Genomic DNA, 22,379 nt, shown 5'->3' with positions numbered 1-22,379 from the left:
CGGGGGCATCTATGTCCACCCATCCATCCCTGCCGACATGCAGCCCTGAGCCCAGGGCCCTCTGGTCTGTTCTGTCCCTCCCCCCTCCCCCCCCCCACCCATGGGAGGGCTACCTCCTCCCTCCCTCTCTCCCCTGTGGAGTGGGCAGTGGGCGATAGCCAAAAGGAAGAGGAGGAGGGCAGCTCACCCAAGTGCAGACCAACAGAGCACTCCTCACCAGGAGGGTGGGAGGTGGCTCAAGCCAAAGTCCCTGAATTAGAGAAAAGAAGAGGGGAGGGGGTCCCAGGGGCAGAGGGGCGGCTGGCCTAAAGAGCTTCAAAGAAAAAAGGAGGAGCACCAACCGCCCCCTCCCCTGGGGCCCCAACTAAGTGCCATTTATCTAGGCACCCCCATTCTGGTGCCTGCCTGCCCAGAGTCTGGGTTAGTGCATTGAGTGGGAGTGGGGAAGGAAGAGGGCAGAGGTTAGAGAGAGCCCAGAAGACAGATGGGGACACGGTCCTAAGGGGGTAGAGGCTCTGGGAGAAACTCACACACACCCCCCTAACTCCCCCCCAGTGCAGCAGCATCTGGATTGTAGCTAATACTGCAGGTGTGAGGAGGGCAGGAGCTTGAGCCACAGTTTTTCCTGTGTGGGTGCCAAGGTGTGGAAGGAGTGGGGGGTGGGCAGGGAGAGGCCCCTGGGGCTGGGCACTTGAAAGGGGAGCTGTGTGGGCAGCAGGGCAGGCTGGTGAGGGGCCAGCTGGCATCCAGCGTGAGAGGTAGATGGAACTCAGCGGGCACGAGTGGCAGAGAGCAGAGGGAGCACTGGGCGGGGGGTGCCGAAGGGGCACAGGGGGAGGGGGAAGGCAAGGAGGGATGGCCAGGACCCTGTTGTGTTAACTCACAGCTCTGATCGGCAGCCCTGCCCTTGGGGACCTGGTATGTGGGGCAGTTCTCTCTGATTTGCGGGGAGGAGGGGCAGCTCTCAAAGTGCTTAGGGGTGGTAGGGGGCCAGCCTCGGTTAATAACTTAATATCATCTCTCTCTCTCTATCTCTATCAATCGCTCACTCTTTTTTTCTTTTTCTCTCTGTCTAGTTTTTCTTCATTTATCTTCTCCCCTTGCCTGGTTTCCAAAGTGCAGTTAGAATGACTAATTTTTAACCTCCAGGGGGAGGAGCCAAGCCAAGCCTTTCTTTGCACCCAGGCTTCTGGGGAAGCAGAGAGGCCCTTAGCCTGGAGGGGGAACCTCTGTCAAGGAACTGTGCAGGGGGGGCTCTCTCTTGTGTGTGTGTAGGGGCTGAGTTGAGGGCATCTTCCCCCACCCCATATTCTTCCATCCCCTACGGTCAAGATGGCTTGTCCCCTCTTAGATCTCCCTCCCTTCCCCTACCTTCTTAGAGGATGGGGTCCTGGGAACTGCAGGACACGGTCCCCCAGCCTCCCACACTGTCTTTTTCATAGCAAGTTCATGTGTTTGCCCTGTCCCAGGGCTGGAGGTTCTGAGGAGGGACGGGCAGTGCGGGGTGTGTGTGTGGGAGCTGAATCTATCCAAGGATGAGAGGAAGGAGAGAAGAGGGGTGGGGGGCCTCCCTCAGCCCCCCAGCTCTGCCCCTTCTCTCCAGGCTCCTCCCCACCAGCTCCGCACACCCTCTGGCCGCCTGAGGCTTTAGACTTCCTGATCCTCAAAGACCTCGAGGAAGAGTGGGGGGAACAGTTCGGTGGGGCACTCGACTTTCATGTGGAGGAAGCGGCTGGCGTGGCAGGCCCCGATCATGCGGAGGTCAGTCACCTTCATCAGCAGCTTGGGCCAGAAGTGCGGAATGTTGTGTTTGCGGTGGTTCACGTAGTGCTCGAACGCCAGCAGGTACGCCTCCTGACTCTTCTCGATCTTGTCCACACACAGCAGGCCCGAGCGGTCTGCAGGGAAGAAGGGGCGTGAGCTTGAGTGGGTGAAGGGAGATAGACTTGGAGAGGCTAGGGTGGGGAAGGGGAGGGAAAGAGACTGCAGCGTGTGCATGGGAGCAAGAGCAGGGTGGAGGAGGGAGGAGTCTGAGCCGCTGGGGTTTCGAGAGAGGTAGTGAGTAAAGAAGACAGAAGGACTGAGAGGTGAGAAGAGAGGGGAGGCTTGGAGACAGGACAGGACTAGGGGGCAAAGAGAAGAGTTGGTGGGAAGAGGGGGAGAGGGGGGATAAGGGGCAGGGAGAGGGGACAGAGGAGGGGTAAGGGACAGGTGGTTGGGGTTGTGGAACAAAGGCAAATGTGAGTGACAGAAAGTGGAGGGGGGTGGTGGTGGGCAGAGAGAAACAATACGGTGAAGATGGAATAAGGGGCAGAGGAGACATGGCAAGAGATGTGCTTGGACATCAGAACTGAGGGAGGATGGATAATAGAACAAGGGACAGGGGACAGAGAATGGGCCCAGTGACGGAGGTAAGCTTGGGGAACAGAGAAGCTGAGGAATAGAGAAAGACTGTAGAATTCAGGGAAGAGGATAATGACAGGCGCAGGGCCCAGCCAAGCCCTGGAAGCTTCTGAGCCCTCCCAGCCAGTAGGCAGGTACCTGTTGACATTAGCAGCACAGCCTGCAGCAGAGCCACTTCCGTATCATCCAGGTTAAAGGCAGAGAGTGACTTGCCCAGTTCAAAGATGGCGTCGGAGACTACGCCCAGGCCACCATTCTTGAGCTGCTCCCGCTTGACGGCCATCTCCCCACTCAGCGTCAGGGTGTCGCTTTCGGGGTCATAGCGGACAGCCGCCCGCAGGGACATGATCTCCATGCAGCACCCCTTCAGGAGGATGATCTGGTCTTCGCAAGGCAGCTGCAGAGTGGCAGGGCCACAGGAACACTCAGCATGCCCTTCCCCATGAGTGTCTCTTGTGGATGCCCTTTGGGAGCTGTGAGGCCACCACTCACCTCAGCCAGTAAGGTATACTCTGAACAACTAGCCTTGCTCTGGGCCACGGACATGCCCTATGTCATTAAATCTCACAATTATGCCTCTGAGTTCCCTCCCATCATTATCTCCATCCCCACTGCAGATGAGGAAAGTGAGGTACATGGACTTAGGTACCATGGCCAAGGTCACACAGCTAGTAGGGCAGCCTGTACCCAGACTTAGTGCTCTTTAAAATGAGGAATTTGGGGTGCCTGGGTGGCTCAGTCAGTTAAGTGACTGACTTCAGCTTAAGTCATGATCTCACAGTTCATGAGTTCAAGCCCCATGTCAGGCTCTGTACTGACAGCTCAGAGCCTGGATCCTGCTTTGGATTCTCTGTCTCCCTCTCTCTCTGCCCCTCCCCTGCTCTCATTCTGTTTCTCTCTCTCTCAAAAATAAATAAACATTAAAAATATAAATAAATAAATAAATAAAATGAGAAATTTGAAGCTGTTGGAGCCAGGATAGCCATGTAGATGTTGGGGGAGAAGGACAGGGAGGGGCTGGGGAGGCCAGGCACTTGGAATATCTTGGTTCCTTAGGCATTCGCTAGCTGTGTGTGTATGTGTGTATGTGTGTGTGTGTGTGTGTGTGTGTGTGTGTGTGTTGGGGGTGTTTGGGTTGTGTGTGTTAGATGTGTGTTGACCTACAGGGATTGCTCCCTGTCCAGAGGACCTTAGATGAGCATATGCTGACACTGGGTGACCAAGGGAGCAGCCCCAGGTTTCCCTCTAGGGTGGCACCACGCCTCTTCCCATTTGCCACTCACCTCGGAGAACATGGGCAGTTTTTTGGCAAAGTCCACCACACGGGTGATGGCCGGGGTGATGATCTTGGTAAACTCGCTGAAGGCCTCTAGGTCCACCTTGTCTCCATCCGGCATGGAGACGATGGGTGACTGGCCGATGTCATCCGGCTTTATAAAGAAAGAGACAGGGGTCAGCTGGGGCTGCAGACCCCTTTCAACCTCTCACTGAGGCTCCCTGCCCACCAGGGGGAGCTCCAAGTCAGCTTGGGGAAGAGGGGCGGCCAGTACCAGGGGACTGCCCTGTCCCATGCCTAAGGCTTCTCCTTCACCTTAGGGCAGAGAATAGATCAGAGCCAGAGCTGCAAGTCAGCTAATAATAACAATGACCATAACACTAGTAGAAGTAATCTCATAATAATAGAAGCTATGTTTACTGAATATGTAACATATTTAATACGGAGGCAGGCACTAGGCTACATGTTTTATAGATCCTATTGAATCCCCACCACAACCTTATAAGGATGTTATACTTAACACCATTTCACAGGTGAGGAAACTGAGGCACAGTGCAGCTGAGTAATAAGCCCAAGGTCACATGACTAGTAAGAGGTAGAACCAGGATTTGAACCCAAATAGTCTGACTCCTCACCATTATACACACGCGTGCTTGGTATTAAAGGCTGTGCTCTTAACACTATACTGTTCCACCCGCTGGCACACTCCACCACGAACCAGATACCAGGTTCCTGCCTTCACTCACCATATACAATCAACTGTCCATCTCCTCCCGAGCTGCCCATTCACTTAGCACTCAGTTTTGCCAGGGTCTACCATAATGCCTGGTACCCATCAGGTGCCCCCAAATACTATTACATAACTGTGTCCTAACCCTCTCCTCCCAGTCACTGTGGGCAGGAAAAAGAGGAGAGGTTGCCCCTACTCTCTAGAAATTCAATGGGGAAGCTCCCAATCACATTGAATAGGCAGGGCTGTGACAGCAGCAACACATACGCAGGCATATGCATCAGGATCACCATGTTATAGAGAGCATTAGCTTTGGGTCAGATTAAACCAAGAAAGCTTTCTGAAGGAGGCAAGACTCTGGGCTCGCTCTTCCTCCTGGCCACGTGGCTGCTGCTCTCCCCATGTCCCTTCTCTCCTTACCAGGAATTTCCGTCTCTGCTTCCAATGGCTGCCCTGGGCATTCGTGCTGCGATGGGCCTCTGTGGCAACATGGATCAGGTCCCACTCTTCGGGAGTGGGCTCCGGTCGCTGCTGCAGTGATCGGATCATCTCTTCCTTTCGTCGCCGCTCCCGGTTCTGCTCGATCAGCTTGCGCTTGGCCACCCGCTTCGAGTCATCTAGAACCACTGTCAACGGCAGAGAGACACGATGCTCTCTGCATGGCACTCTCCACAACCTACTCAGAAGCTACTCTTCCCAACGTAAGGTTAGGAAACTGAGGGCCAGAGACGTTAAGTGACTTCCCAAATATCACCTAGCAATTGGGTGGCACAACCTGGATCATGATAATCACTGGGCCCATGTAGACTATCCCGTTCTGGTCTAAGTGGTTATGGTGATAGTGGTTACTAGAAGACCCTGCTACCCAATCCCCAGCCAATGCAAGATGCCCACTCTCACCCAGAAGTGGGGTGTCTTCTCTGGTAGTCAGGAACACTGTGCTAGGGTGAAGTACTCAGGACTCCTTTCTACCCAACAATTCTAAGGCCTTGGAGTGGTGAAAGGCAGGTAGGCACTGGGGCCCATGTGCAGGGCCCATTCAGGGATCCTTTGTTCCCTTTTCCCCAGGGATGAGGGCAGCAGGGACCAAGATCCTGAACATTCATTCCCCATCATCCTGACCTGGATTGTCACTCTGCACTGTGGGCCCTAAGGATACTCTGGCAGGGAGCAGTCATATCTGAACTCACCCCCACCCTTGGCTGCCTGGCTCGACACCCACCCCCCCATCCCCTTACAGTCCATGGCCATGCCCACGGCGATGCACTTCTTGAAGCGACACAGCTGGCACTGGTTGCGGGTGATCTTGTCAATGACACAGCAGCTGTCATATTTGCAGGAGTAGGTGGGATGGAGGTTCTTCTGGATTGTGCGGCGAAAGAAGCCCTGGGGTGGAGGGAGATGTAGCATGTAGTGATCATGATCTCTCCTTCATGAACCAACCATGCAACTCACTGGGCGGGCGGGGGCGGGGGAATTAGTGAGGGAACTTGGCATCCTCCCGACACCAGCAAGTCCAGGATCACCTGGTGGGGCCAAAGGACTTTAGAAATATGGAAATATGTGCCCTCAGCTCCCAGGCTGCTGAGGCGCAGGGGCACATGGGGAAGGGTGGTGGCAGGGGGGAGGATGAGGAACCCAGTACACAGACACGAGCCTGTGATGGTGTCAGGTGCTGTGATGCCTGAAGGAATAGCAGCAGCTTTGGAGGTCCAACTGATACCTTATTTTCGATCCTGCTAAACAACTCTGAAAATAAAACTGACTCCCAAGCCCACCCTTATACATGCTGCCTGTTGCTCATGCAGGTGGAATTCTCGAAATGGGGGGTGGGGGTGGGGGTGGGGGTGGAGGTGGAGGTTAAAAATCAAGAAAAGGCACTGTGTATGGACACTAGTAGATTTAAAAGAAAAATTTCAATTCTATGTATCGGGTTTAGTCTTTGCCCTAAAGAAAAATCCTCAAGAATCAAGATGGCAGCAATAACAGGAAGAGCTAACATGTGCTGAACACTCACTATGAGGCACTTATAAGCCTTTTCCATGTGTGCATCATCACATTTGATGCTTGTGTCCACCCGTGAGGTAGTAATGTTACTATCTCTATTTTGAGACTAGGAAACTGAAGTTTGGAGAGATTAAGCAATCTGCCCAAAGTCATATGGCTAAATGGGCAGGAGAGCCAGACCTGGACCTGAGGTGTGGGACACAAGTTCCCAGTTCTCAGATTCAGGGGTGTATTAAAATCATCTAGTGCACTTAAAAATTAAAACAAAAGAGAATAAAAGAGAAAAGAATAGAATAAAATAAAACAAAATAAAATAATCATTTACTGCACTTAACGAAAAATGCAAATTCCTGGGCCTCACTCTAGACTTAAGATATCAGACTCTCTAGAGCTGGGGCCAAAGAATCTCTGTCTTTCTGGGATGCTCCTCTGGGACTCAACTGTCCTTGAGGGTGAGGATCCTTGCTCTCTGTTGTGCTGCTTGTATTGCTTCCAGGAACACTGCTATGGGACTCTGAACCCCTGGTGGTCTAAGCTTTGTTGACACTAAGAAAGAAAGGAATGTGAAGCCTTACTATATTTTTAAATACTTTCATTTCTTGGAAAGTCTTACATTTTCAGGAGGTGATGATCCTGGAAAACCCTTGCAGGTGAAAATGAGCTAGGTGAGATGTAATTAAAGCTCCCCAAGTCTATGACCTTGTCCCAACTGCCCACGGAGACTCTGTCATCCTCTCCAACTCTGGGCCCCACTGTGCCCCACCCCCAGCACTGGTTCTCACTCTTCTAGGTGCAGGGGGAGTAACTGGGGACCTGTTCAAGACAGAGTCCACAAAGGCCTCACCACACAAGTTCTGACTGAGTAGGGTTGGAATGAGGCCTGGAGATCTGCACTGAACTAATCCTGCAGGTAGTCCAGGGACCACATTTTGAAAACCAGTATTTGTTTCCAGTGTGCCTCTCTGGTAGACTATGAGCAGCTTGAGGGCAGGACACATACTACCTCCTTCACATCTGATCCGCCAAGTGGATGGAGGATAGCTGGGATTTACTGAGTGCTTCTTATGTTCCTGGCACTGTTTTAAATACTTTATGAATCAGCTCATTTAATTCTCGCAACAGCTCTATGAGGTAGGTAATGTGATTATCCCCATTGTATAGAGGAAGAAACCGAGGCCCAGAGAAATTAAGCATCTTACCTATGAGTGGCAGAGCAGAGATTGTAAACTGACAAATGAATAAGAGAGGAGAAATGGTGGTGCAACAGGTGGGGTTTAGGTTAGGTGTCTATAGGGCTGTCTTGGCCAGGAGCTGAGGGCCTTCAGGCGGGTGAGATGGGGGCTCAGGTGGGGGGATGGGGGGCAGGAGCTGTCTGGTCCATACCTTGCAGCCCTCACAAGTGATGCAGCGATAGTGATAACCGGTTGCCTTGTCCCCACACACGACACACTGCTCGTCTTTGTCCAGGTAACTAGGGATATACCCTGGGAGGGAGGAAGGGAGGCAGGCAGGCATGGCTTGGGCCCCCAGCAGAGAGGCTCCTACACTTCCTTCATCCCCCCAACTTTTCCTTCCTGGCCCATCCCCTAGCCCAGCCTCCTTAAATGATTCTTTGTGTCCAGGTAGAATCCTGGAGACACATCAGAGTCACCTTGTCCATCCCCTTCCCTAAGAATATGGAGAATCCCAGTTCTTCCGACTGCCCATTTGGGGATTTTTCTCTTGCTGCATCTGAGGGGCAGGGGATGCAGGACATGTCAGCAGCTCATCTCAGGGGAATACAGTCCCTTGGCCAATTAGCCCCAGACCCTGATTCAGGGGCGCAGGGGGGTGGGGCTCAGGGAAGGGGTTTATCAGGGAAGAGAAGAGGTCCTTCTTTTTTGAGGACCTGTCCTCAAAGGCTGGAGCATGCCCTTATCACCCCTCTCACCTCCAGACAAGTTCGTCCCAAGCTCTCTAGAAGACTCTCCCCAAGGGTCACAGGAACTGCTGGTCCATGCCCAGGCCCCCAAAGAGCTCCAGGCCTGGTTTGGTGGGGTTGAGGGTAGGGAAGAAAGGCACACACAACCAGGCTCACCTGACATGCTGGTTTTCAGGGAACATTGGCCGTTCTTTCTTTTTCGCTTTCCATCTGGTGACCTGGCACTGGATGGGGGTAGAGTGGGCAGAATCACAGGGCAGTCTTTGGGCAGCCCCCTTCTCATCCAATAGGTTTCTATAATCTCCCAGGCCCGACTCCCTCCATCTTGTGTCCTCATTCCACTTCCACCCCCAGGTCAGCTGATAAAACTGAGAAGAGTCCAGCTATCTAGAAGCTTTGGGGTGAGAGATAAAGGGCTTGGCTGGGGGCACAGGCATGTTCTAGGGCCCCAACACACACACACACACACACACACACTATAGAACCTTAAACACCCATAATCCACAGGATATCCACATATTTAAACCTTCAATACATGGAACTTATGCAGAAAGAATCTTCAGGACATGCTTACAGCTATATAACCTTTAGGGCACATACATATTGTACATAACGGAAGACCAGAGCATCTGTCTGTCTTCAGAATAAACCTAAGGATTGTAAATAAGCACCAGGATCTATACGTCTATGAAATTTTCAGGGCATTCTCAAATGCGTTCTATGACCTCTAGGATATGCCCATGTGTTACACAACCCTCTGGACAGACACCTAATAATACCACCCCCACCTCCTAGTGAACATGTGGCTTGATTTCCAGGTCATGTACATGGTAGATAACCCAAGTGATTGAAAACATATACTGACTAGCAACTATAATCTATAACCTGGAATAAGAAGAGACTCCCAGAGCCACCCTGTTCATGGCCTTCATTTAACAAAGCAACAAACCAAAGCTCCATTTGTGCCTGGTGACACTGTGCACTAGAGTCAGAACCAGGACAAGGACCCTCCACCCAAGGTGTTAGCAACCCTCAACCACTGCACATATATGTTATCAACCTCGACCCATACATGTTACATAACCACAGCACACACAGGTTACATAAGCCTCCACATACGTGCACGGATTGTATAACCTCCCACACCCACCCTGCATGTGGCATGTTGCAGGGCTCCTCCCCCTGGAGCCTGATGCAGCTCCCAACACACTGACACAGTGACCTTGGCCAGGGTCGCAGTCATAGACAAGTCTGTGTTCCAGGCCCCCTGGGGATTACCCCTGTCTGATTTCTACAACCATTGGAGAGTCATATCTCCCTCCTGCCTCCAGGAGGAGTGGATGTGGGAGAACTCCAGGCCACCCAGCCCCCAGTTGAGCTGGTGGTTTTCAGCAGCTACGATTTACAGGGTGCAGTCCCAGGAACAGCCACAAGGTGGCAGAGAAACGGGGTGGGGGGAGGGGATGCTGCCTTGGAGGGAACCAGGAACGTGCATTCCTGCTTTTCTTTGAGTTAGGAGCAGGCTCGCCCAGACTCACAGAAGTCTGGGCAGGGAGATACAGAGGCTGCAAGTGAGAGCTATGCAGTGACAGGCCATATCTTCTTTTTCAGAGCCCTCCCCCCATCCTGGGCTTTGGGGAGGGATACCCAAGGTGCCCTACTCAATTGCCAGCCTCATCCACTTCCTCCATCCCTCCAGGGACCCAGACATGGGCCCCAAGGCTTTGCCTGGCCAAGCCTCTGGCCTCCTGGCTCAAGATCTGGTCTCCAAGGCAACAGCCACACTTCTCCCCAGAGCACCCCCACCCCCACCCTCTCCCTGGCCATAGGCACAGGCTGTACCCAGCTCCTGGGGCATCATGCCAACTGGGACAGAACTCTGTGCCACTTGGGGCTGATGGGAGAAGCAGAGACCCTCTGGGCTCCTCAAGGGCAACGCAAATCACAGGTAACCCATCCCTAGTTGTGTATGCAGGGCTGATTCCTCCTCCACGTGTGAGCAAAACCTTCAGAGTTGGCATTTACTTCCACTTCCTGGGAGGAGCCCCGTGGCAGTGCCTGCTCTTGCCCATGAACAAGGAAGAGCTTGTGGGGCTCCCAATAGATTCCAAATATAAGCATGGGCTATGACCAACAGTGACTGGTGCATGTGCTCTGAAATGTCATGTCCCATGCATCATGGCTTCTGGACCACACACTAGTCTGGTAGGGAGAAGAGGAAAATGGCAAGGCTGTTTGGATTCCACATGCTCAGGTGAGGGCGGATGAGAGCCACTGGGAAGGCATCTGAGATTTCCCAGCACTGTCAAGAGAAGGGCCACGTGCCTGCCGCCTGCAATTACTGTGTCCTGCATCACCTCCCCCCTCCAAAATGGACATCTCTCAATCCAGGTGCCTAATTCCCTGCCACATGTGGCCATGACCTCATCTCCTGGGCAAAGGTAGGCAGCAAGCTTGTTGGCCCCATGCCCAGCCCTCCAGAGGTGCTTAAAAGGCCCAGGCTCAGCTCTCATTTGCCCAGCCAGGAGATGACCATGCCTGCTGCCTAAGAACTGACACAACCTAGTTGCTGGAGCCATTACCTGTTCTCCTCTGGGTCTGACCCACACTCCACCTTGCTTGGCTTCTGTTCCATTCACTTCAATTCCATCCAGGATGCCCTCCAGCACGCCAAGAGACTGGGGTGGGCACGATGGCCCCCCCGGCACACCCACAGGCCGCCCACCCCCTGACACCCAGGCCCTAGGGCACAGCACCCATGGTGCCCCCCTCAACACTTGGCCTTTCACACCATGCCCTGCGCCCCAAGGGGGGCGGGCGGTGAGAGGGGCCAGGGAGTGGCAGGTGGTAGGGCTGAGGACAAGCTGGGTCTGAGGAGGGGTCTCGGGCTGGGGGAGTAGCTTTGGAGTCTTGTCCAGAAGTCCCTGCAAAGAGAGGAGAGAGGCAGGGATAAGGCAGTACAATGGTGGCGGTGAGTGGCTAAGACTCCTTTGGTGGCAACATTTTGGGCTCTTGGAGCTCATAACAAGATGGTGGCAGGCATGGAGGGCAAGCACAAACGGGATCAGGACAGCCTGTCAGTTAACAGGTGCAGGAGGCAAGACTGGAGATACACATCCTAAGCCCCAGACCTGGAAAGGTATGGAGGAAAAGAATCAGGTCATCACGTACCGTGTCTCAATCCTGACATTCAGTCAAGCGCCTGGCCTTTTGATGTGTCCATTGAATGTAGCTATTGTTACCACCCGTCTAGCCAAGTTTTTCTAAAAGTTATCAGTATTATAGGGCAAGAGGGGACCCAAGATGAGCAATTTTCAGCTCACCTGTAGGGGGTACTTGAGAAGGAAGGGTGGGGCATGGGGGCAGCACGCAGGGATCATGAGTGCCCACCCAAGTGCATTGATGGAGAGAGACTGTTAAAAACAGTGGGGAGCTGACCTCTCCCCTGCTGCTGACCAAATAACCACTCCTCAATCCCAGCTCCCCAAGGACCCTAGAGCTTCCTGTACAAGGTCCCAAATCACACTTCCCAGTCTGAGGACCAGACTTCCCAGTTGTTTAGCTGTGCTACCACCCACCAGGACAGCAAGGGCAAGGGGAAAGGAAGCAAACATGTGTTACCTGGATAGGTAATATGTGCCCTCTGAAGTGGGCATCAGAACTTTACAGATGAAGAAACAAGCTCAGAAAGCTTGATCATTCATTCATGTTCACACAGCTAGGAAGCAGGTGGCTCAGGCAAAAGAACCTAACAGCCTGTCTCAAATGCTAGCCTCAGTCCACCAGCTAGGGTCCAGGGCAGTGCCAGCAGGGGCCACCATTCCCTCCACACTGCCCCTCTGACCACAGGCTACAGACCTGAGGTGTACTGTCTGCACACACAGGCAGGTGTGGGCATGTGAGAAGGGGACAAAGGGTGCAGTTCCCCACACACAACCTCCATCACGTGGCTGCTGTACCAGAGACCTCACCCCTGGGCCCCCCGCCCCACCCCCAGGAGCTGATAAGGAGCCAGGGTGGGAGGGGAGACAGATAAGTCAGGTCATTGGGCAGGGCAGGGCAACCGGACAGGGCCTCTGCACCCAGGCAAGCCCCCAGCATGACGAGCATGGCAGGACCATTATGCCTCTGCTACCCCCATAGACTGGGCACTGGGGGCTGGACAGGAGACTGGGGTGGGGGGGGGCAATGAGCGGGGAGCCTTAGCCCAGGGAGCCGTCAAGAAAGTAGGTCAAGTTTTTCTTGGCTTGTGAAGAAATTCCTGTTATAAATTTATAATGGCGTAGCCAGCCCTAAGGGGTGGAGGTAGGGGGAGGAGAAGGAGTGGGTGGGGATGCCCAGGGACTGGGCACTGGGGCCTGCTGCCCTCAGTCAGGGCACTGAGGGGTAGGGGGCCAGGGAAGTCGTGGGGGTTGGGCCGGACAATAGAGGGCTATTTTCTGTCGCTTCTGTTTCCACTTCTATCTGTGCCCAGCGAGGCTTCCTTTAGTCGGCTCTCTGCATCTGAATGTCTGTCTCTCTCTCTCTCTCTCTCTCTCTCTCTCTCTGGGTCTGGGTGTCTCCCTGTCTCCCCCCTCAGGCTGTGCCTCGGTGCTTGGCACACCCTGGCTGCGGTGCTGCCCCCGCCTGTCTCCTGCCCACCTGGCATGCTGCCACCACTTGTTTACAGAAGCTGGAAAAATCCACTCGCCAGCCGGAGGCCCAAGCGCCCCCAGGGATGGGAGGAGGCAGGCAAAGGAGTGGGCATGCTGAGAGAGGGGCAGCCCTGGGGAGCAGGCCCTGGGGGCAGGCAACAGGGCCAGGGTGTATGGGAATGGGTATTAGCAGCTGTGGGCCAGGCCAGGCAGGGAACACCAGCAGCAGCCACATGGCATGGGCAGCTCCTGCCCCGGGCCATAGCTATGGAGGACCCCCTCCTTCTGCACCCTGCCACTGCCAATTGCTACAGGGCACACCTGGGGCAGTGCCAACCTGAGCCACCATGTTTATTTTCCCTTCCCCCTCCCCAGCCCAGCCTTAACTCCAAATGTGTCTGGGCACTGCCAAGGGCTTGCACGTGCCTGCTGGGGGGAGGGGCAGGCTCCCTCTCTGCCCCACCTCTGTGCTGAGCTGAATGGTGCCCTGGTGCCTGTCAGTGCAACCAGGCTCCAATGACCCCTGGCAATGGGCAGAGGAGTGAGGTGCTGCCTTCGTGCTCAGGGCACCCTCATGTGGCACCGAGCAAGAGGCTGGAGAAACCCTGGGGACCCCAGGTCTCTAGGGACATACCTGGGCCTCTGAGGCAACACAGAGTAAGCAGACGGCCCAGCATGCAGGGAGGCATAGACCATGTGCGCCTGTGTTAGCTGTGGGCAGCGGGGGGAGGGGGGGTATGGTAAGTATGCCCACCCTGAAGGGCAGCCTCTCTCCCCTCATCCTGGAGTCCGGCTCCTTCCTGGCATATGCCCTGCAGAGACAGAGGCTCAGCCTGAAGAAGAGAGGGTGGAGCTATGGGGTTCTGAGACTGGGCTGGACAGCCGGAAGGCAAGACGCACCTGTCGGGTGGGCTGGCCACCCACTCTCTTTGTCAGATAAGAGCTGTTGGGTGGCAGTATGGGCAAAGTGCCCATGGAGGGGGAAGCATTTCATTAAGTTTAAGTGCTTCTGCAATGGGGGGACAGAGGCAAGAGGCCAATGCGGTATCCATGGGCACCATGCCAGGTTCCCACTGCTGGACTGCCCCACTCCGCAGTCCTGCAGACCCAGGGGGATTCTCTGCCCCCAAATCTAGCCCCAGATTCTACACATGCTACTCCTCTGAGTGTCCGCTCTTGGCTTTGGCCCCATCTGTCTGGGGCCCCTGGACTTTGTCCTTAATGCTCTAAAGAAAGCCCAGCCCTCCTCCTTGCCAACCACAGAGGAAAAGACACACACATAGAGGGGGCTGAGAAAAGTGGAGAAAGCAGAGAAGGAGAGGGGCAAAAGGGATGATGGGGGAAGACAGGGAGAAAGAAAGGAGGGGTAAGAACAAAGAGATGGGCAGGGATGGGGGGGTAGAGCTAGAATGACAATGAAAGGAAAGGCAGTGATGAGATGGGGGATGGGGGACAGAAGGGGTGAGGTAGGGAGGAGAGAAAAATGAAGGAGAGGGGAGACAAAGAGAGAAAGGTAACAAAGAAAGATGGGTGGGGGGTGCTTCATGCCCCGCCTAAGTCCCACCCCATGGAGGCTGGGGGAGGGGGGAGTAGAAATGGTTTCCACGGTGACAGCTGGTTCTTGGTGGCCTGGCATGTGGGCTATTAATAGTGCTGTGGGTAGGTTCACGCCTCCCTTTCCCCTTCCCCTTTGCCTGATGCTAGGGTGGGGGGAGATACTTCCTCCCTCCCTCAATAACCTGGCATTGATGCCCTGACTCCACACCATGGGCGCCAAGAAGGGTGATGCTAAGGGGCCCCGGTGGCCACTGTAGCCCAAACATACACAGGGGCATGCACAGGCAAACACAGGCATCTGTGCACACACTAGTGCCTGTGCCAACGTGGGCTCCCACGAACAGCCACAAACACCAATGGCCCCTGGGAGTCTGGCGAGAGTGAAAGCTGCAGCACAACACAGGCCCCCACGTGGAGGGGTAGGTGCGTCTTAGAGCCAGGACCTCTTTCTCCTTTCCCAGGTCACCCTGTTCTATTCTCAGGTATGGACTGAGTAGGACTGCCCCACCCAACTCACTGTTATCCTAGTGCCAGGAAGGAGAAGGTAGCGAAGGCGGGAAGGAAGGTACTACTTGGCAGGTATGATGGTAGAGGAATACACAGACGCAGGCACCAGCTTGGCAAGCGGAAGGGAGGAGGAGAGTGAGGCAGAACTCCTTGGTGGGTTCTCCCTGCGGCCCCCTGAGATGGGATTCTGGAGCTTAAGGGCAGTGACCCTTAAGTCTGATCTCCTAGCCACCAAGGAACCTTGGAGGCTAGAGAATGGGAGATGAGGGTGGGGGATATGACATAGGGGGCTGAATGATTAAACAAAAGATCCTCTGCCCCCAAAGAATATAACAGGAAACTCCCCCCTGCAGATCAGAGACAGAAAGACATAAACAGCAGCCTTGACTTGGGCCAGATGCCCAGTATTAACATCAAAGACTGCAAAGACTGTACATCCCCCCACCCCACCATAACCTTAACCACCTGCTGCTCTCCTCTCCCTCTTCCCACCCCAGGCCAGCTCCAGTCAGGCATCAAGGTGGGTGCCCAGGTCTAGAGGTCAGCTCCACCCCCCCATGCCCACAACCATGCTCAAAAGCTCAGCCCCTTCCCTGGCAACCCACAGAACGTCTTGCCTCTGCCCCAGTTCCCCTCAGGAACGGAAGCGGGAGATCCAAGTAGCCAAAAAGGCACAGTTCGGAGCACCCCCAAGCTGGGCATGGCACATTCTCCCCCCCTCCCCCCAGCAGCCAGCCGGGTAGGGTAATCGGAGCTGGGAGCTAGGGCAGCTGAATGCTGGAGGCATGAATGTCACGGGGCCAAGGCACTCGCTGCAGATGGCATGGGCACAGAGCTTGGGGTCCTCCCTTCTCTGCTGCCTTCCTCCCAGGAGACCATAGAAAGGAGTAGTCTGCAAGCCCAGGGGAGCACAGCCCAGGAGGGAAGAGAATGGTGGAGGCGAAAAGAAAGGCAGGGATGTTCTCCCAGGCACCCCAGGGACGGGAGAGTTAGCCCCCACCCAGGCAGAACTGGCAGAGGCAGAGAGAGGGGGCGGGGAGAGGGAGGGAGAGTGAAAGAGGGAGGGGGGAAGGGAGAGAGAGAGGACGAGAGAGAGAGTGAGAGAGACAGAGCCCGCAAGCGCTAGAGAAGGGGGAGAGGGGGTGGGAGGGAAGGGAAGAGAGAGATTGAAAATTGTGTGTGAGTACGTGTGTGTGCGCGCGAAAGAGACAGCAGGAGAGAGCGAGAGAGAGCGCGCGCGAGCAAGTGAATGCAGCTGAGTCTCCGGCACACACACGGACACGTGCAGACACACACACTCACTCCGCATGCGCAGAGCCACGGGCTGCGGGTGCCCAGTTCCAGGAGATATTCAGAGCCCTCCCCAGCCCACACATGCACAAAACATGCACACATGGATGCGCGCACAACACACCCACTCACTGATGTGTACAAAAACGCCGATAGCCACCAATAGCCGATAGCCTCGGGTCCGCTTTCCCCTTCCCCCGCCTACGCGCCTGGGTAAAAGAGAAAATGAAACAGGCAGCTCAGGCTCTGGGAGCCAAGAACTCATCTCTTCCTTACAAGAGGAAGAGAGGAGGAAGAAGGGGAGGTGGGCTTGTGCTGCTCTTTGCCACTGCTGGGGGTGTGGCTGTGCCTTTGGCCCTAACCCTTAACCCCAGTCCCTGTCCCCAGACTAAGTGCTCATCCTTAAAGCACTAGAGCAACCATCGCATTTCCTGGGCACCAACAAGTTCCACCTTGCTCTTCTCCTCTATCCAGAGAACTTCTAAACCTTCCCTCTGGACCACCTCATACAAAAGCATACAAGAGGGAGGTCCCCTTTGTTACCACAACCTTGGCCTGCTGGGGAGGAGGGCAGGTAACAACGCATGTCTGAAAACCATGTGACCCCCCTCACTGCCCACCCCCCCCCCCACTAGCCCCAGATGCTTCTCTCAGAGACTGGGAACTGTCTCTGGTTCCAGGGGGCATGGGGATCCGCATCCTGGTGTGTGCCAGGTCTGGGAAGAACAGGAGAATCCACAGGCGTTGCTTACCCAGCCAGCATGCAACACGGATTGAACACAGGTGTCAGGCCACATTATGTTATTTACCCTCACTCAGAGTGAGGTAGGCATCATTGTCTCCAGATGACGAAAACCCAGGCCAAAGTCAGCAACTGGTGAATGGCAAAGACCCAGCCTCCAACTCCCAGCCAGTGCTCTTTCTGCCACAGTCATGCTTCCCTCCTCCCTAGGAGGCACCAATCCCCCAAGCACCTTTGCAACCGTGAGAACTGGAGTTGGGATTAGCCTCCCAGCCCAGAGGCTCTCCAGTGGCCCACCACGGGGCATCCTTCCACTGTCCTTGCTGCATCTTAAAGGGGAGGGGCTGAAGAAAAGGGATCTGGGGGAGAGAGGGAGTCTTATCACCAGACTCACAGAGGAAGACAGGCAACCTAGGACAAGACCCTGGCCCTCAAGATGTCACACCCACCCACTGTTCCTTACTCAGGACTACCACCCTTCACGCTAATGCCCTCTCAGTGCAGGGATGGGGAATGTGGTATCTATCAGCCAGGGCTAGGTCCTGAGTGATTGATTAATGGTAGGTAGTAGCTGGGATGCTGGATCCCCTGCAGCGAGGTAGGGTGCTGCACTCTGTGTGCAAGAGGTAGAGGGGCTCCAGGTTGCAAAAACTTGTAGGCGAGACAGATGTGACATGAAGGGTAAGGAGGCTGGAGATTAGGGACCCACTATCCTCCCCATCCCCCATCCTATTTCTATGGGAGAACCAATTCTCCACCTGGCTTCTCCAAGAAATCCAGGGGACCTCGGACCTACAGGCTTCCTCACTGTAACTGCCTACATATACAGTGCTTGTTATGCACCAGGCACTTTTAAAAGCTTTTTATATATTCTAACTCCTTTGATCCTCAAAAAGCTGAATGAGACAGGTATTATTATCCCCAATTTACAGATATCGCAAGGTTCAATAGATTGCCCAAGGTTATACAACCAGCAAGTGGCAGAGCTGGGATTCAACACCAGGCACTCCAGCTCCAAAAAAAAAAGAAAACAAAAACAACCAGCCAAACAAAAACCCTGCTCTTAACCATTACCTGATAAAGGAACAATACCTTGTTCTTTGATCCAGTTACTCTTCCCTTTGACTGAGCCTCAATTTTCCCTTCTATAGAAGCCTATGGATTATTTAGAGTAGAATCACTAAGAGTGCCTTCTCATCCAAATAGGTCATGGCTACGGGGGAGCATGGCCAGAAATGCTTAGTGCCCCCTGGGCTCTGGGCTCCCTGCCCCACTGCCCCCTGCTCAAATTCCCACTCTGGGCTGGCGCCTGAACTCATGGAGCAGGGCCTCACTCAGCCCCCCACATAGTCTGGGCAGCTGTACCCTCAGAACCAGGCTCTGAGGCTGGGCAGAGGGCACAGCTGTTGGGCATCTCTGAGGTGGATTTCAGCTGCCAGGGGTGTGGAGAAAGACCATTGTGAGTCCTGTCACTGACCCTGCTCAGTGGGGCCCTGCCAACTCCCGCCACTGCCCACGGCGGAGGGGGGACTATTTTCCTGTGGGTCAGTGTGGTGGGGGGGGCCTCCTCACTGGTTTGCTTAGGAGCTAGCTGGCTGTAGCCCGCATACCCAGGGCTTCCACTGAGCTGGTGTACCCTTGGCTGAGCCCACCGGTCTAAGAGGTCAGCATGAGCAGTAGCTGACCCCCCTTTCCTTTCCCCCATTCTCAGCCCCCAAAACTTGCTGCTGCAGCTGCAGCACTGAGGAAGTGCAGGAGGATGTCCTGAGCAGGCAGCTGAGCCCCCCGCCCCCCCCCAACCCCAACCTCTCATTGACCCCAGAGGCAGGGCGGGCGGGGCGAGGGGCGGGGTTTGAGTATTAACAACTGGAAAAGTATGAAGCTCATCACTGCCAGTTCCCAGCTCTGAAAAAAGAGGCTGTGACAGAGACAAGAACAGGGGTAGACAGGGGTAGCGACTGGGGGAGAGTTCCAGACTGTCAGAGAAACAAGCTGAGGGAGAATCAGACACAGCAAGACAGAGCAAAAGAGAGACAGCATTAGAGAGAAATTCCAAGTCAAAAATACACATCACTCAACCAGACACTCACCAGCACACGGCCTCCTAAGGAAGGCTTCCAAGTTTAGACGGGAGGGCAGAGGTGGGAAAAGGGGCCAGACTCATGATGGGAGGCAGGAACTCCGCCCAGGGGGCAAGTCAATGGTCCCAGGAAAGGCTCAGACATATGACCCCAGCAGGAGCTGCTAGAGCCCACATTTGCTTTTAAGGTGGCATTAGGGACCGCTCCCTAAAAGCTGGCTCTCCCCAACTGCTTCTCCCCCTACACACACACACACACACACACACACACGCACACACACACACACACAGCAGCTAGGATAATCTCAGCTGCTGGAAGTCACTGGACATTGCTTCAGCCCCATGACTCGGCCCTCTGGAACCCCCCTGCCCCTGCTCTCTTTGCTCTTGTTTCTCTGTCCCTCAAAAAGAGAGAGAGAGAGAGAGAGAAAGGCTAAGCCTAGAGGAAGAAGACAGGAGGAAGCTTGAGGGGAAAAAAATCTACGACACAACTCTGTGTGCATCCAGGGGTGTGCCTGACTGCACAGCTACAGTGTACACATCTGGGGTTGTCTGGACGCAGCTGTCGGCGTAGACCTGTGACTGTGTGTGGACCTGAGCCCTGTGAATGCCTTCTGCACCTGAGTCCCTGGGAGTATGTGCAAATGAGTACACCTGTGTCCAGAGATTTCAGTCAATCAATTAACAAGTATTTACAGAGCACTTCCTGTGCTAGGCTCTGGGTGGGATCCAGAGCTCTTGGAGTGATTCTCCCAGGTCTCAAGGAGCTAGCTCATGATCTAGTGGGGGTGGGGGGTGGGGGCTGACAAGCAATAGAGACTCAGAATATTATTATGAATGCATGCCTTGCACCATTATGCAGGAAAGTCTTTTCACAGAGACAAGTTTAATTTTCTTTGGAGTAGAGGTTTTGTTGTATACAGAACCTTAGAGATCCACAGTAAGAGTCCAGGAAAATACTTGTTGCTAAGTTGTGTATACATGTGTTGAAATGTAACTGCGTTTGCTTTTGACTGAGTGACAGCCACTGTCACGGCAGGCGATGATGTCTGTGTGACTGGGCTCATGCTAGCACGTGTGTGCCTGTGAGTGACAGGGTCTTTTGTAATGTGCGGCTGTGTGCAATTGCTCTGTGTTCATGCATGCGTGCGATAGTGACTTTTTCTGTGTGGGTGACAGCGACTCCTCCTTGCCCCTGTGTGTGACAGCATCTCCGTGTGACCCTGTGCGTGGGTATGTGCATGGGTCGGTCTCCCTGCTCTTGGTCTCCTGTGGGTGTGTCCCACCCCTTTCAGCTCCCCGGTGCAGCAGCAGCCTGCCTCTTCCCTTGTCCCTATGTGGGTGTGTCCAGCAGCTCCTGTCCTTGAGTCTGCCTGGGTGTCCCTGGGTGTGCATGCATGTGGCTGTCTGTGTGGGCATATCTGTGTGTCTGCATGTCACATTTGCTTCCCCTCCCTCATCGTGGACAACATCCCCCTTCATCCCTTCCCCCTGCTGGAGCCAGAGCCAGCATTGAGGGGAGGGCTCCCATCCCACAGGCTTTCCTTCTGCGACCTCCACCCCTGTATACGGTGGCACTCTTCATTGGCCCTATCATCCCTGCCCCCCCCTCCCGCCCCAGGCCTTTCTTTCACACCGGACAAGGGAGGGCCCCAGGCATAGAAGGGGCACCAAAGACACGTTGCAAGGGGGAGGAAAACGGGGCGGGGGGGGGGGCACACCACACAGGTCCCTTCCTCCCTCTTCTCCCTAACCACACTAGCTTGCAACTCTCCTGATCATCTAGGGACCCTCAAATACACTCCCCCCTACACACACTCCCTCCCTTCCAAGCCGCGTTTTTGCAATTAAGGAGTGTTGCAACCAGAGAGCCATGCTCAATTGGGGAGGCGGGTGGAATGGGGGGGGACTTCCCTCTCCCGGGGCCTGTGCAAGCCCCCCCCCACCCCCCACCCCCCCCCCACAAGCCCTCTCATACTGCCCTCCGCAGCTGGAGGCGTCTTTGCAAAGGCCACTCGGCCTCGGCCTCGGCCTCGGCCTCGGCGCTGGGGGTGGGGGCTGGGGGGGGCAGGCCTCCGGCGCACCGTAAACAAACCGCGGCGGGCGGGGGAGCTCCGGCGGCCGGCAGCGGGGCCGGGCCCCGGAGTGCGCAGCAGACGGGCCGGACAGAGGCCGGGCGGGCCCTCGAGGGGGAGGCCTGGACGCCATCTCTGCCGGCGAACCCCGGGGCCCACCGACCTCCTAGCAACACCTCCCTTCCCCAGGGCGTAAGTTGCGAGCTCCCGGAATGTGACAGGGTGACCGGGGTGCCGGGGAAGGCAGAGGCTGGCAGCAGGTACCCCCGGGCGCCCCCCAGCCCGCCAGGGAGCTGGCCCTAGAGCCCCACGGCTTTGCATAATCAATCGCGAGGCATTTGCATATTAATGCCCCCTCGCTCCCTCCCCCTTACCTCGGCGTGGCGCGCTGGACAGGGCTGGGCAGCGACGCGGGGTCTCAGCGCCCCGTGCCGGGGGCGTCCATGGGGGGCCGGTGGGGCCCGGGCCGCCCGCCTCCTGCACCCGGGTGTGAGTGCGAGTGAGCGCGGGGGGGGGGCGGGGGGCGAGTGTGGCGGCCCCGCGGCTCCTCCGGCAGAGGCGGCGGCCGCTCTTGGCTCCTCCCTCCCCCGCCCCGCTCAGGCTGGGGCTCGGGCTCGGCGCGCCCGGCCGGCTCGCGGCTGCTCCCTGCAGGCCGCCTTGCCGCCGCCGGCCCCCGCCCCCCGCCCCCCGCCGCGCCCCGGGACCCCGGCCAGCCGCCCGGCCGCCCCTCGGCCGCCTCTGCCCCCGCCCCGCTCGCGCTCGCCCGCCCCACTCCAGGCGCCACCGACAGCAGTGGTGCTCGGTGACATATTTTAAAAAATAGCCTTGGCTTGCTGGAAGAATCCGAGGTTTTTGGGTTTGCACCGTGGGGATGGAGAAGGGAGTATCGATCGGCCGCCTGCACCTTATAAGTCGGGGAGAAAGTCTAAATACCAAACCCCTATAGGAGCTTTAGAGTTTGTTTCTGAGTTGGGGCCCTTCTTTGCCAGTAACTCAGTGTGTGACCTTGAGCAAATCACCACCGGTCTCGGGGACAGAGCTTCCTCAACCTTAAAATGTGAGGGTTGGGCAAGTGACCCCTCAGGTCCTTTTTACCTCAATCATCTCATGTTTTTAATCTTTTGGAGGTTCACTCCCCATTACCTCCCTTCCCCTCT

General features: G+C 55.5%; 2 protein-coding genes across 4 annotated transcripts in view; one reads left to right on the top strand and one right to left on the bottom strand.

The window, feature by feature from the left end:
• Positions 1-114: 114 nt before the first annotated feature.
• On the bottom strand, positions 115-21,733 carry THRA (thyroid hormone receptor alpha). Its single transcript, XM_042914466.1, has 9 exons — positions 21,597-21,733; positions 10,920-11,261; positions 8,494-8,561; positions 7,800-7,900; positions 5,648-5,795; positions 4,830-5,035; positions 3,687-3,833; positions 2,542-2,800; positions 115-1,898 (listed from the first exon to the last, which is right to left on the bottom strand). Exons 2-9 carry the CDS (start codon positions 10,970-10,972, stop codon positions 1,648-1,650), a joined length of 1,233 nt encoding a protein of 410 aa, XP_042770400.1. The 5' UTR covers positions 10,973-11,261; positions 21,597-21,733; the 3' UTR covers positions 115-1,647.
• The window catches only part of MED24 (mediator complex subunit 24), a 32,089-nt gene continuing 30,967 nt past the window's right edge, over positions 21,258-22,379 (top strand). For 2 of the 3 annotated variants that reach the window (XM_042914458.1, XM_042914456.1), the window contains exon 1: positions 21,259-21,414. The gene's annotated coding sequence lies outside the window, so the exon portion shown is untranslated. Of the gene's footprint in view, positions 21,415-22,379 lie in introns of all 3 variants that reach the window. The other variant, XM_042914459.1, reaches the window with a different exon arrangement.

Source organism: Panthera leo, chromosome E1, assembly GCF_018350215.1.
Source record: "Panthera leo isolate Ple1 chromosome E1, P.leo_Ple1_pat1.1, whole genome shotgun sequence".
Classification (NCBI taxonomy): Eukaryota; Metazoa; Chordata; class Mammalia; order Carnivora; family Felidae; genus Panthera; species Panthera leo.
The sequence above is the reverse complement of the archived record's forward strand: the minus strand, read 5'-3'. Positions and strand labels throughout refer to the sequence as shown.